This window comes from Nilaparvata lugens, chromosome 2 (assembly GCF_014356525.2).
Source record: "Nilaparvata lugens isolate BPH chromosome 2, ASM1435652v1, whole genome shotgun sequence".
Lineage (NCBI taxonomy): Eukaryota > Metazoa > Arthropoda > Insecta > Hemiptera > Delphacidae > Nilaparvata > Nilaparvata lugens.
In genome coordinates this window covers 5,898,951-5,914,383 of record NC_052505.1, presented here as the reverse complement: position 1 = coordinate 5,914,383, position 15,433 = coordinate 5,898,951, and the positions used below count along the sequence as shown (strand labels likewise).

Sequence of the window (15,433 nt, the reverse complement as noted above, 5' to 3'; positions counted from 1 at the left end):
TCATTCTATTCTATTAATTTATTTTTTCAATCATTCAGAATTACTCAACTTTCAGAAGAGTATCACAGACTTAAGCCCAAAACGGTTCCAATTCTAAAGCTGCGTTTACACCAAAGTTATTAACAAAATGTTTGTAATCCTTACAATTTCTATTAGATTATACATAACTTATCAAACACATGATGAACATAAGTGTTTGTCAAGTTCCGTTCAATCTAATAGAATCTATAAGGATTAAGTTATGAATATTTCGCTTTTCATCAACTGATTACAGCTGACTTGTACAGAGACGGTGAGATACAGATATAACAAGCTTGGCATCAGCTGATGGGTAGCGGAAAGTACGTGTTCATGGCGCAAAAGTCTGTACGCAACTTAATAATTTCCATCAAGTTTCATAATAAAAGTAAAGTGGCCTTAAACAGAACAAGAAACTAATTTTTGGAATTGTATTGCTCTTAGGCCCGATTGCACAAAAGCCGGTTAAATTTTAATCGACATAATTTCTTCTATGTTTGGTTTTGAAGCATGTAAATTTTAAAATCTACCTTGTGAAAATAATTAAGTACTGAAAATTTTGTGAAGTGAACAACTAAAAGACTTAACCTATTTTGGACTATGTGTAACTTCATCTAAATTTGGGAGAGGAATAGCACAAGGTTACATTATTTTTCCATCCCTATTATTTTGATGATGTACTTATTGTATGAATCAATAGAGAGTAATCAATCAATAAAGAATCGTGACTAATTTCACTAGAGTCAATCGGAGCCAAACCTTCTTCTCGATAAAAGCCTTCTCTGATTGGTTCTCGTGAAATTAATCACGATTAAAATTTAACCGGCACTTAGCATCATTATGGAATACATTAGAATGTTGACTGAAATGCAGTAGAAAGTTATTTTCTACTATGGGAATCCCAGTAATTATATTTTTAATGAAGGACGGGGAAAGATAAAAATCTTCATGATAAATTGTACTCAATAGTTAGACTTGACAAACCAATGCCTACAATCACATGTCAGAGTAAAGAAACTAATGATAATGGCATCATGAAGCCAAAACATGTTGTGATTAACCTTCCGGCAGTCGCGCTGTTGTAAAAAGTACAACAGTGTCAGTTTTTTGCTGCACAAAAATATTTAACGGGGTGGTGTCAGTGAATGAGTCACCTATGCATTCCAAAACTTTCTTCCTATCACTCCACCGAGTTGCAGTATCAACCGAGCAATGGTTCAGTCTTTAGGTGCTATTTAGTCGCGACAGTGCATAAGTATGATGGGGAAAGACTGTATATATTAAAATAAGAAAATAAAATAAATATGGGGAATGTAAACAAGCCAATAACAAAGAATTGTTGGCTTTGCTTGGTGTATCTTATTGGGCTATGAAAAGGTAATCATGCAAATGTTCATAGGCGTAAAATAATCCAATGAGATGGAAATATTAATTAAACAATTAATTAATATGTTTTGACTGTAAGTGTAAACAGAGTACATAACACATAAAAAATAGGATGTTGTAAAATTACAACACGCGACTGCTCGTGTAATTGAGTAGGGCACGACTACCGGAAGGTTAAACAATAAAAAAAGGTACTTAGATTTCTATTTTTATTTATAAATAGACTAAATATGATAGAGCAGAGCTCACAGTATTGTTAAAAATGTTTATAAATGGAATGATTTGTAATTCATGGAGGTTACTCAGGCATATATTTTTATATTGATTCTGGTTTAGTAGGTGATTATTTGAATCACCTGTTGATGTACTCCTTGCCGTGATTGGCCAGCACGACGGCAGGAATGTTCTTGTCTCTCTTGAGGAATGGATGCACCGACGAGGGAGGCAGCTCGTCATCAACTTCAGAAGCAACGGTCACTGGTTTCACAGCATCCATCTCCAAACTTCTACAGAACTCTTTTGTCAACAGATCAACCTGGGGAGTGAAAATATCCAATCGCTCTGTCAAATAGAATTTAAATAGGCGTAAATTGTAATGAACACAACTATGAATGGTAAAGTTTCAATATATGGTGAGGTCAACGTTAGATACCGGTAGCATTATAAACAAGTCAAGGCAAATGTGCGCTTACGCCGATGATATCAAATCAAAAACGTTTTATTTCCCAAAATAAATTCTAATGAACACAACTCTGAATGCTAAAGTTTCTATTAATGATATAGTGAGGTCCTCGTTAGATACCGGTAGCATTATAAACAAGTCAAGGCAAATGTGCGCTTACGCCAATGATATCAAATCAAAAACGTTTTATTTCCCAAAATAATAACAAAAATTACATGATACCTACACAATAAAATTAATACGTTAGGATTATTCGTCTGTGTGTAGGGGGGAGTTCAGATGGGACAGTCATCTTTTCAAACTTAATTGACGAGCGAAGTGAGGTCTAAGATTCAAGTCGACGGTTTTGCATTTCTCTTTATGTTTATAAGTTCCGCATTTACGGAGAAACGCAATAACCTGTTTTTTTCTTTTCCGACTATTTGCTCAAATAAATAAATATTGTATACAAACATCTCCATCTTATTTGTGTTATTTGTTGTCCAAGAGATATCTACTTCTCTCTAGCACAGTCCCTCATGCTGTATGGGATTGTGGGATGGGGAGGTGCAAGCTTCTTGCACATCGAACCGCTCCTCAGGGTACAGAAGCTGATCATGAGGGTCATCAACCAGAAGCCTCCACGCTATTCATCAGACCAGCTATTCAATGAGTTTGACGTGATGGATCAAAGACAGCTTTACTCCAAGGAGATACTATGCGGATTACACAAGAACCCAACAACATTTCAAACCAGAAACCACAACCACAACACCAGATACAGGAATCTTCTCATCACCAGTGTTGCAAGGAAGGCACTATACCAGAGACATTTCAATCATTTAGCACCAAAATTATATAATCTACTTCCTGCAAACTTTAAACAGATTAATCATCCTAGAAAGTTCAAAACAATAGTACACAATTGGTTGATGAGCAAAGGAAGACAGACCATAGAAAACATTATTTCAAATAACAACTAACCACCTAATGACTTACTAAACACTAACTAATTAATAATACGCACAAAAAAACTAGCAAAACCTACTCTAGAACATGGTACGCCATAGTGGAGTAGGTCAATTTCCACACAGAAAAAACTAAAAAAGTAGAGGACACGTTAATAGTTATTTGTGCAACTAGTGCGCAAAGTGACAGTTTGCTGCATCGAAAGGAACGTTTACGCCCGAGCCGTAGGCGAGGGCGGAATGGTTTCTTGAGTGCAGCAACGAACTTTGCGCACGTATTTCACATTAAATTTTTCCTACAGTTACCATTGAATATGAAAAGTGGGTAATTATTGGTAAAATTCCCTGAAATCCATCAAATGTTTTTCTGTGTAATTTTATTATTGATAAAAAAAACCTTAATTTATTTAAAATTGAATTATAATGATTAGTAATTCAATTGAAAATTCATCTTCCTGCTTGAAGGGGGTTTATGTTATGCAAGCATTGAAATGACTATAATCAAGGCACATAATGGCAAGGCAACGCTGTTCTCCACTGCCATTATAACGTGGGCCTCACTATGAGTGCAGTTACCAACTTAATTTTGATTTTGCTGCACTGGTGCTCCATTAACCTTCCAACTATTTTGCATTGTCATACTGCAAATCTGGAGTACGCAAAGTACTCACTTTGCGCACTAGTGCGGAAAAGTGATTCTTTGCGGCCTGCAACCAGTGCAGAAATGGTCACTTTTCAAGGTATCTGTAGGAAAAAGAATTTTTTGTAACTAACTATTGTATGTAATATTGTAGTTATCTAATATTTAGTGTAATTGATGTTGTAGTTTTAGTTTTTTTGGGAATTAAACATTGATCTTTTATTTATTTTATATTTTTTATTTATAGGATATTATTATTTCTTCAATGAATGGTATAGATTAAAGTAAACTTACGTCATTGTTCATTCGCTTCGTGTGGCAGAACAGTTTTGGAGATTTGCTCATTTGACTGACATCGACCATCAGACCAATATGCTCAAAGTTAATGGGATTCGACTCCTTTGGAAATGTTTTCTGCATAATATCATACACTGTCCTCCCACTGCCGATGTAGTCGTACATTTCTCCATTGAACATGGCAAACATCACATTTCGTTCTGCAAAACAAACCAAATCAATCTTTATTACATCAAAATATTTACAATAATTAGGGTGTAGCCACATTGGATACGTATATGTGCAAGTGCACGTCAAATGTGAATGTAATGTCAACAATTAATATTATGTCAGATATATCCGATTAACATAAGTCACAGCTATGTACTATAGAAGGCGGTGGTAACAGAAAATTGGCAACTCTGCTATCCTATCATTCCCATTAATTTTATAGCTTCGGTTCCAAACGAAATGGGAAACCCGAACACTTGTCGGAAAACCAGATCAGGAAAGTACCATTGAAACACGTTGAGACTTGCATGTAGCTGCTCACACTGAACGCAACCATCAAGTGCAAGCGTTCAGTGTGGATGTTCATATTGCTCTTTACAGATTTTGTTGCTCTCTACAGCATAACGAAGCTTGCACTTGCACGGATTCAATGTGATCACATCCTTACTCAAAATTCTATATTACTCAATACTTAATAATGTTCGTATTATTTTAATCATTTTCTTATAATTTGTATCTGTAAAATTTGTATTGTAGAGGAGAAATATTTGGGAAACCCGTTGCCTCCATTTTGAATAAATAAATGAATAAATGTCGTTAATTGGAGAATAAATTTGATTTGATTAGAAATACTAAAATATGAATACAGAATCATAACACTTTAAAATATTTCAATACTTTTAAATAAATCAACACTTATTAACACTTTAATAAATTAATACTTTTTTATCATCATCATCGTCATTCAAGGATTAGGCTCTGTTGGCCTGTTCCGGCATCCCTTTCTCCATTGGTCGTCCGACGCCTTTTCTCCCATCGGGTTTGTAGTGCCAAGCTTGAATTGGAAGTCTATTTGCTGGAATTCGAAGTAGATGGCTAGACCAGTCTTCTCTACTTTTCTTCAATATTTGCAATATACTTTTTTATAAATAACAATACTTCTTAAATTTGATAGCCTACGTGATAACTCTATTCTACTATCTCGAGACTGTTTTCATTAGCATAGTATTGGTAGAGTAGAGTGAGAAGCGGTGGTGGGGGAAGGCAAGTGGTAGAGTACTATTCCACTTTACTCTACTAAATCTAGTACTCTACCATGAACGTTTCCATTGGGAGAGTTCACAAGATAATTAGTACTTGCCCAGGGAACTCTACCACTAACTCTACTAATGAAAACCAGGCTTTATTGATTGATTGAATATTTCTCACCTAAGGAGCTATTAGCAGGTAGAATAGAGCTGAGCAGTTTGGCAGTTGCCAAAAAGGTGACAAGCCCCGTCATGGTCGACATTGCACCGAGCATTACGCCATCAAACATGGAGGCTGTGTCGAGTCTGGTCGAAAACAGTAGAATTGACCGGTTTTCTGGCTTTTTTATCGGCTCCAAGGTGGAGATGATATTCTTGTCACCCATTCCATCACAGTAGCTCACTAGAATCAAATAGTGTTTTATTAAAAAAAAATCAATTTAATCAAATAGTGTCTGATTAAAATATAATATAGGCTATATTTATACAGTACATACAAAATCAAATTATAGAGATTGAAATTACTGAGATACTACAATCATTCAAATGCTAAGGAATTATCAATTATTATTTCATCAGATATACCGGTATCAGCTATATTCTATAGAAGACAGCGGCAAGGCAGAGAATCGGCAACGCTCTTCTCCTATCTTTCTCTACTGCTATTAAAATGTGGACCTCACTCCAGCAGCTGTAGTTACGGTGACAAAACCATAGAAACTTATAGAATAATTATTGTACCTAACTGTTCATAAGAAATATAAATAAGAATAGAGCCTGGTTTTCACTAGTAGAGTTAGTGGTCGAGTAACTGGCATACTAACTCTACCGAGCTAACTCTACTCTACTTACTTGATCGAGTAACTGTTTTCACTACAATTGAGAATAGTAGGTAAAGTGTGTTGTCTAGTGAACAGAACTAACCTCAATATGTCCATACTTTTAAATAAATTAACACTTACAACACTTATTAAAACTTTTTTATAAATAACAATACTTCTTAAACTTGATAGCATACGTGATAACTCTACTCTACTAGCTCGAGACTGTTTTCATTAGCATAGTATTGGTAGAGTAGAGTGTGAAACGGTGGTGGGGGAAGGCAAGTTGTAGAGTACTATCCCACGGTGCTATCCCACTCTACTCCACTAGAAACTAGTACTCTACCATGAACGTTTTCATTGGGAGAGTTGACAAGAGTTAGTACTTGCCCAGGGAACTCTACCACTAACTCTACTAATGAAAACCAGGCTCAAATTCAAATTCGAATTCAAGTTTATTGATTCTCAAAAATATACAACACTTTCAAGACAAAAAAAAATATATATATATATATATATTATATATATATATATTATATATATATATATATTATATATATATATATATAATATATATATATATATATATATATATATATATATATAAGAATCTACACCTGCAAAGAAACCCTGTGCGCAGGTGTGAGTCTTTATTGATTGATTGAATATTTCTCACCTAAGGAGCTATTAGCAGGTAGAATGGAGCTGAGCAGTTTGGCAGTTGCCAAAAAGGTGACAAGCCCCGTCATGGTCGACATTGCACCAAGCATTACGCCATCAAACATGGAGGCAGTGTCGAGTCTGGTCGAAAACAATAGAATTGACCGGTTTTCTGGCTTTTTTATCGGCTCCAATGTGGAGATGATATTCTTGTCACCCATTCCATCACAGTAGCTCACTAGAATCAAATAGTGTTTTATTAAAAAAAATCAATTAAATCAAATAGTGTCTGATTAAAATATAATATAGGCTATATTTATACAGTACATACAAAATCAAATTTAATAGAGATTGAAATTACTGAGATACTACAATCATTCAAATGCTAAGGAATTATCAATTATTATTAATCGAAAATCCAAATTAAATGTTGTAATTCACCCCGAAGCACAGAATAGGTACAGAATGGAAACTTGTAATCAATCGCCTATCTAACCAATGCTTTTTACATGACGCCAATACTAAACACGTCACGTGACCTTGGGAAGTTCCAATCCTGGTCTTCTGATTGGCTCGTGGCAGTGAATGAGATCAATTGATCCGGATCATTAAAGTGATCCGAACCTACCATCAATACTATTACAATGCGGCGCTTCCTAACAAGATGGCGGATTTTAGCGTCAGGGTACTAGCCAAGTTTCCATACTGTATGTATACTGTGCCCGAAGATTCTGCTACTGCAAATATTGACAACAGGGTAAACAGCTAGATGGAAATTCGATGAGCGCTACTATTCAAAAATTATTTGTCAGCCCGGGAAATATGGCTTCGTATAAAATAAGCGCTGCTATCCAGAGATTGGCAGTTTGGTGTAAGGCTAAGCATTCCTGACCGGCAATTAGGAGGAACTGGGTTCGTTTCCCGGGCTGATAAATAATTTAAAAAAAACACCGTTTTTCAAGTTATTTATAACCTCTAAATCGCTAAATATGGTGAGAAATCTCGCCAAAAGCCAAGAGTCGCCATATTGTTTATCAATTTTATGTGAGGTCTTTTAGCTCTGTTCACAGTGATGTCTTATTGAAACTTTTCCCGATGCCAAAACATTGGTTAGATAGAAGCATGTACGGAAAAAGTGAATAGAGCTGCAGTGTGACTTATGTGTGATGCTAATTCGAGATATAGCTAAATGGGCCTCGGCAAACGACTGTGCAACGACCAACCATTTATGTCAGTGATTTTAAACTATGCCTCACATAGCTATGTTTGATTTTAAGTAACGACTATGCAACCGGGCATTAATCTGTTAAAGTCAATATAATTTAGTTATTGTTAAGCAATACTGATCAACTGACAAATCCAAGGAGGGAAGATAGTTAGCAAATCTATTATATCCTTTTTAAACTAACCATTATATATATACATTTATTTACAATATGATCAGTTGAGACCTGAAAACTCTGACACCAGACCTGAGCCAACCAGGTCACTCGATATTATTATTATTACAATATGTTGACAAGAAAAAAATTTCAGCGTTTATATTTTGGCTAATTTTTGTGAAATTATACGAATTGGTACCATAATCTCATTCAGACTGACTCATCAACTATCTAAATAGTTTCGGATTAATTCTGTTTTTTATATCCCAATCATTGTTTTGATTTTGTGCATGTGTAAATGAAACAATTAAGTAGGATAAAATAAATAATTTTATGTTCACATACGATTACAAGTAGGCTATAATGAGGTCCACGTTATAATGGCAGTGTTTTACATTAGCAATGGTATTGTTATCCTTGTCTTTCATTCAACAAAGCGGATAGCGCTATCTCTTTCTCGCTTTGCTCTGTTTCCAGATCGTCTTTTAACAATGTGGAATTAATAATTAATTAACAAAATATTTCATCTTGATTATGTAAATTCATTATGAAATTATTAAAAATATTATTTATTGCTTGATAAAAACTAATTGATTATTGTAAACGAGAATAAACAGTTAATATTATATCAATAAACCTGTATCAGCTAACGTCTATAGAAGGCATTGGTGTGACGTCAGCACAGGTAGGGATCCTACACCAATAGAAACACTAGCTGATATAGATCAGCTGAAATCAACGAATTTTTATCGATGTAGGAGCCCTACCTTTGCTGACGTCACACGAATGCGCTACGGCTTAGTTTACGGAGGTATAGTGAGGTCCACGTTATAATGACAGTGGATAAAGATAGAAGAATAGCGATGCCGATTCTCTTCATTAATTAATTCTATTTCAACACTGTCAAAAACATAACTGGCATCGTTGTGGACCTAGAAAAGTATAGTACTACCGACTTTGTCGAATGATAGACAAGGATAGCTAAACCAAAGTTGATTAAATACTGTCATTATAACGTGGACCTCACGTACACTTACATGGATTGAAGACAAAAGTGATAGAGTTGCTTCGTCGTATACAGGTGGCAGTGTCCACAGCTGCATGCATATGACTCTTCATTTGCAGTGAGCACAGAGATTTATGCATCTGGCTATCATCAAATGGCTGATTGAACTTCAGAAAGCACTGGAAACAAGGGACCACTGTTAGTAATTGACAGTACAGGTCGATTCAAGACTGACTGAAAGATAGCTTGAATATAATTTGAATTCAATTCTATTACACTAAGGTCCGGTTTCTAGGACACAGTTATTAAATCTAGTGTACCATACAATCTGTAGGTTTAATGATCATAACCTATTTTTATGGACATTTATATATATAAAAGCGAAATGGCACTCACTCACTGACTGACTGACTGACTCACTCACTCACTCACTCGCATAACTAAAAATCTACCGGACCAAAAACGTTCAAATTTGGTAGGTATGTTCTGTTGGCCCTTTAGAGGCACACTAAGAAATTTTTTGGCAATATTTCAACTCTAAGGGAGGTTTTTCAGGGTTTAAGTTCGTCTTTTAGCATGTATATTCTACTTATTCTCTTAATCTCTTTTTTGAGTTAAGTGGATTTGTTGAATGTATTAAATTTATTGGATTTGCTGATCTTGATGAATGTATTTAAGTTACTGAGTTGTTTGAATATGTTGAATCTATTTATATTATTGATTAGGAATTACCTTGTACCTTCTGATTTGAGCTTGTTGAATGTTAGCAATTCATAGTAATACTGTTTATTGATTGTAATGTAGGTACTTCCATTGTGCGTGGTTGTATACAGATTTATAATTGAATCTTGTTATTAGTTTGATCTGCTGCCAAACATTTTTTTCATGTTGTTTAATTTAGTCATTGTTAGAATTTCTTATACTCAACTCATTTGTATGGTTTTACCGTGTACAAATAAAATGATTTATTATTATTATTATTATTATTATTCTCTTAATTATAATTGAAAAAAGGCCATACCATAGGTTAATATAGAACTATAATCTAGAGAGAGTACCTCTTCGAAACAGTTGTTAACTGGCAACTAAATTAATAATTTTGTCAGGTTGGCATTAAGTTGAGTTGACTTTGTTAGGTTGGCACCAAGTTGAAGATTGAAATGCATTTATCGCGGAAAAATTGATTGGGCACTGCTACTTCAATCAGAGCTATGCCTGGGAATATTATATTACTAGCCGTCAGGCTCGCTTCGCTCGCCATATACGTTTAGCCAAACGTTTAGTCTGGACCCCCGACTGGATCGTCCCAACATATGATAAAAATGCTCAAATGAAAAATGCAGGCGAGCGAAGCGAGCCTGCTAGTCTCATTCTTGGACGATCCAGTCGATATGGCGAGCGAAGCGAGCCTGACGGCTAGTATTATTATATATTAAAATTTGGGAACATAATTGTTTTCGGCTATACCTGTTGTTCTTTCCTGATCATATTCATATGATTTGTAATTGTATTAAAAAATAAATAAGTGTCCTAAAAACCGGGCCTAAATAACATTACAATAAGCTGAAACATTATAAAGTGGAAATAGCCATAACAATGACGAAAAAACGTATTACAATGCCAAAAATTAATGAATTATTTTAGAAATTATTAGATCAATGAATATATATGGAAGCTTATCAACTTAAAACCTTGAAGAAACTTTCTGACTCAACTGACGTATGAAGCATAGCCAAAGCTTATTTTTTCAATGTAGTGCTTATAGGGGAACTGAAGTTGGCTGAAGAATCAACTTACGCGAACCTGATGGCAAAATTTTCCCAAAAATAAGTTTATATCTCTTCATGGAAGTGCTCATGTCAAAAAAATCAAACAAATTCATTCAAAATAAGATTATTTTCAAATTCAAAATTAGGCGCTCTGCCTCTATCATCTATCTGATCTCCACACAATTACTTTCTACACGGAAGCGCTAGTGTTCGAACTTCTGATTTGCTTCTGATCCCCTATGGGTTCAGAATTTATTCTTGTTGAATCAGGTGGGAGGTGGGAGTGAGTTATAAAATTTCGGAAGAAGAAAAAGAAAACACCTCTGGAACGTACACTTTGATTTCGGAAGCCTAACAATCATATGAGTAGTTTAAAACATTTGATTTAGAACATGCAATTCGATGAGATTTACCTGGTGAATTTTCTCGATGACAACTGGATCTTTAACGACAAACATGGGCTTGCCCCAGTCGACGAGCAACAGTGAGGTTCCCACTGGATTCCAGTCAGCTGAGCAGGTGCCTTCACCTGAGTATCTGTTCGGACAGGTGTCATCCGGCGAGAAAGAGTCCGGCCTATCATTGGTGCCATTTATAGCCAATAGGATGCCACTGATGTCTTTCGAGCTTTGAAGTTCTAGCATCAGATTTCTGGAGAGGACAGATCAGATTAATCTATATATATAAAAGCGAAATGGCACTCACTGACTGACTGACTGACTGACTGACTGACTGACTGACTCACTCACTCACTCACTCACTCACTCACTCACTCACTCACTCACTCGCATAACTAAAAATCTACCGGACCAAAAACGTCCAAATTTGGTAGGTATGTTCAGTTGGCCCTTTAGAGGCGCACTAAGAAATCTTTTGGCCATATTTTAACTCTAAGGGTTGTTTTTAAGGGTTTAAAGTTCGTCTTTTAGCATGTATATTCTTCTTCTCCCAATCTGTTAATTATAATTGAAATTTCCATATCATATGTTACTATAGAACTATAATCTAGATAGAGTACCTCTTCGAAACAGTTGTTAACTGGCGACTAAATTAATAATTTTGTCAGGTTGGCATTAAGTTGAGTTGACTTTGTTAGGTTGGCACCAAGTTGAAAATTTAAATGCATTTATCGCGGAAAAATTTATTGGGCACTGCTACTTCAATCCTGGGAATATTATATTACTAGCCGTCAGGCTCGCTTCGCTCGCCATATCCGTTTAGCCAGACGTTTAGTCTGGACCCCCGACTGGATCGTCCTAACATATGATGAAAATGCTCAAATGAAAAATGCAGGCGAGCGGAGCGAGCCTGCTGATCTTATTCTTGGACGATCCAGTCGGGGGTCCAGGGGCGGAGCCCCTGGCTAGACGAATATGGCGAGCGAAGCGAGCCTGACGGCTAGTACAAGTATATTGATGTCTTTAGAGCTTAAAATAGAACAGAATAGAGGTTTTATTCATCAAGACATCAAGAATACAATAGTCACACTTTTGATCAATTGAATTATAATGGAAAGTACCGTATTGTCAAGAAAAATAACAATATACAGAGTGATTATAAAAGGACTTTACAACTTTGAAATCACATAAATATTCATTGAAATTACTTACAGAACTAAGAATGATGTCATTTTGTTACTAAACTCTTCAAGTTCAAGGTGTGGGTGTTATTTTGGTTGGATGTGACAGCCGTTGGTAATGCGACATACATCCCACCGATAATAGATTTCTTGCCACACTCGTACCAGCATATCAGGCGTAACGATCCGAATGTGATCCGATTTCGGAGGTCATGAAGATTGTCTGGTTGAGGCGGAACATAAACCTCAACATTAATGAAACCCCACAGGAAGAAATCCATCGGTGTTAAATCCGGTGAGCGAGGTGGCCATGCAATCGGCCCTGCATGGTAAATCCAGCTAAGTTTGAATCAATTGTCTAGAAAATTCAAAACTTCTCCTTGGAAATGAGATGATGCACCGACATGCTGAAAGTAAGTCCGAAATCGGATCACATTCGGATCGCTGCGGTTGCACAAGTAACGCCTGATATGTTGGTACGAGTGTGGCAAGAAATCGATTATCGGTGGGATGTATGTCGCATTACCAACGGCTGTCACATCCAACCAAAATAACACCCACACCATAAACTTGAAGTGTTTTGTAACACAATGAAACCTTTCTCAATTCTGTAAGTGATTTCAATAAATATTTATGTAATTTAAAAGTTGTAAAGTCCTTTTATAATCACCCATTTTTTTATAGCAATAGTATAATGGAAGTCTCTATAAACAGTAAGTCACAAGTTCAAGTTGATTGGAGTTCTAGCATCAAATTTCTGGAGAGGACAGATCAAGTCAAATATAAGTCAATCCAGTTGTAAGAGGCACTCCAGTCTCTAAATTAATATTTAAGTGATACTTGAGAATGTATTTTATTCCTCTTCGTTTACAGTGTGAAACAGACATACTTTCCCCCAGTTGCACATACGTCGGTTAACGTTTAATCACGATAAAATGCTATACTTTAATCGAGATTAGCGCAAACCGATGCATTTTGGTTGTACAAAACAGCAATATCAAGCGATAACGCCGATTAAACTAACCGGCGTGAAAAATTTTAGTTTTGATTAGTTGGCACCATTTTAACGGCGATTAGCTGAAATGAAGAAAATTTGGTTGCACAAAGGTTAAATCGAAAAATAACGCCGGTTAAACTAATCGACGTAAACATTTTTAAGAGGCCATTCACGGGGAATTGTATAGATTCTTTATTGATTCATACAATAAGTATTTATGATAGGGAGAGAAAAAATAAGTTAACATTGTGCTATACCTCTCCCAAATTTAGATAAGGTTACACATAGTCCGAAATAGGTTAAGTCTTGTAGTTGTTCACTTCACAAAATTTTCAGTCCTTAATTATTTTCACAATGTAGATTTTTAAATTTAGATGTTTCAAAACCGAACATAAATGAAATATTTCACATTAAATCCAACTAACGCCGATTAGGTACCTACTGATAGCTGTTCTACAATTAGTTATTGGTAAAAACTATAAAATTCAAAGTATGAGCTAAAATATATGCATGAATTTCATCCGCTAATAAAATAGAGAAGTGTATTTAGCTGATGTCAGCATTCAAAATTAGATTCTGATTTTTGAGGTTAGTTTTCGATCTGGTTCGTCTGCAGATAGCAGTTGATGGTAGCAGGAGATAGCTGGCGACAGACAGGAGACAGCACATTTTTATGGCGCATGCCTAATGAATGATCACCGCGTCAATAACATAACCTCAATTTTGTGCCATTTGTTCAGAATAATAACATCTGTCGGTTATATTACAGTGTTGCCGGTTTGTGAAACCGTTAAAATCTTGGTTAGTAAACCGAAAAACTTAATCGGGATTAAAAACTAACCGATCTTTGTGGAACAGAAATTAATCCGTAAAACTAACGCTGATTTGTTAATCAGCGTTAATGTCCATATTTAACTTAACTCAGCAATCTAAGAATTTTTCGTTGCTACCATTTCAGAATGTTTGCGAATTTACAAATAAAAATAATATTGCAATAATAAAAGCAATCTCTCACTCCAAACGGATGCTATTTTACAAGTAAAACTATTATTACAATGATAAAAGCAGTTTGTCAACTTCACACAATGATTCTGTTTCGTTCAGATGAATTTTGTGAATCAACTTACCTTTGATTGAAAATTTTGGGTGGAACTACAGCCATGTATGGTCCTGCTTTGGCATTGTTTATTAACCAGTCGATGTCATGCTCATTCTCAATGAAGTGAATCACCCCCAAACTCCCAGAAAGACTGGCTGTAGAATAAAAATATTTCAGTATAAATATCAATATAAGAAATATTTATTTCAGAATAGATGTGATGAATAAATCAGTTATGATGAATATAGTAACTTTTTGACAATTTCTTAGTCTTTTTATTTGATATGAATAATTAACACCATATCAACTTCTCAACTAGCCTACTCAAAAAGACATGATAAATAATTCAGATATGATAAATACCGAGTAGATTTCAAAAATTATTACCTTGAAAGTTCCAGATTGTAACGAAATCACTATACTGAGGTCCAAGTTACAGTGACAGTGTAGAAATATAGGAGAGAAGTGTTGCCGATTCTATGCCTTGACACTGCCTTCTATAGAGAATAGCTGATATTTTCATTTTTTCATTTTCTGATACCGGTATAGCCTATCTGATGTAATATTAACTGATCATTCTTGTTTTAAATAATCAATTATATTTTATTAGTCTAGAAAATATATTTTTCAATTATTAAATGATAATTCAAAGAAAAAGACGATAATGTTGTCAATATCACTGTATTTGTTCAAGAATGTATGAAGAAATACCAAAACATCTCTAACCATAGAATTAAATGATTAAATAATACATTTTCATAATAATTGAGTTTGTTAATTAACTATACTTCTAAATTGTTGAAACCAGTCAGGCAACGATGTAGAACTAGAAAATGATAGCATCATCTGCTTTGACGAGTGATAGACAAGGACAGCACCACCAATGTTAATCAAATACTGCCATTATTTATT

At 35.1% G+C, this 15,433-nt stretch overlaps 1 protein-coding gene across 2 annotated transcripts in view; it reads right to left on the bottom strand.

The window, feature by feature from the left end:
* The window catches only part of LOC111051767 (nicastrin-like), a 37,183-nt gene that overhangs the window by 14,273 nt on the left and 7,477 nt on the right, over positions 1-15,433 (bottom strand). The window contains exons 3-8 of one of the 2 annotated variants that reach the window (XM_039420399.1): positions 14,550-14,676; positions 11,260-11,497; positions 9,109-9,256; positions 6,706-6,927; positions 3,968-4,170; positions 1,761-1,939 (exon numbers count right to left, since the gene is read on the bottom strand). In XM_039420399.1, coding sequence (XP_039276333.1) covers positions 1,761-1,939; positions 3,968-4,170; positions 6,706-6,927; positions 9,109-9,256; positions 11,260-11,497; positions 14,550-14,676 — 1,117 coding nt within the window. Of the gene's footprint in view, positions 1-1,760; positions 1,940-3,967; positions 4,171-5,389; positions 5,612-6,705; positions 6,928-9,108; positions 9,257-11,259; positions 11,498-14,549; positions 14,677-15,433 lie in introns of both variants that reach the window. The other variant, XM_039420398.1, reaches the window with a different exon arrangement.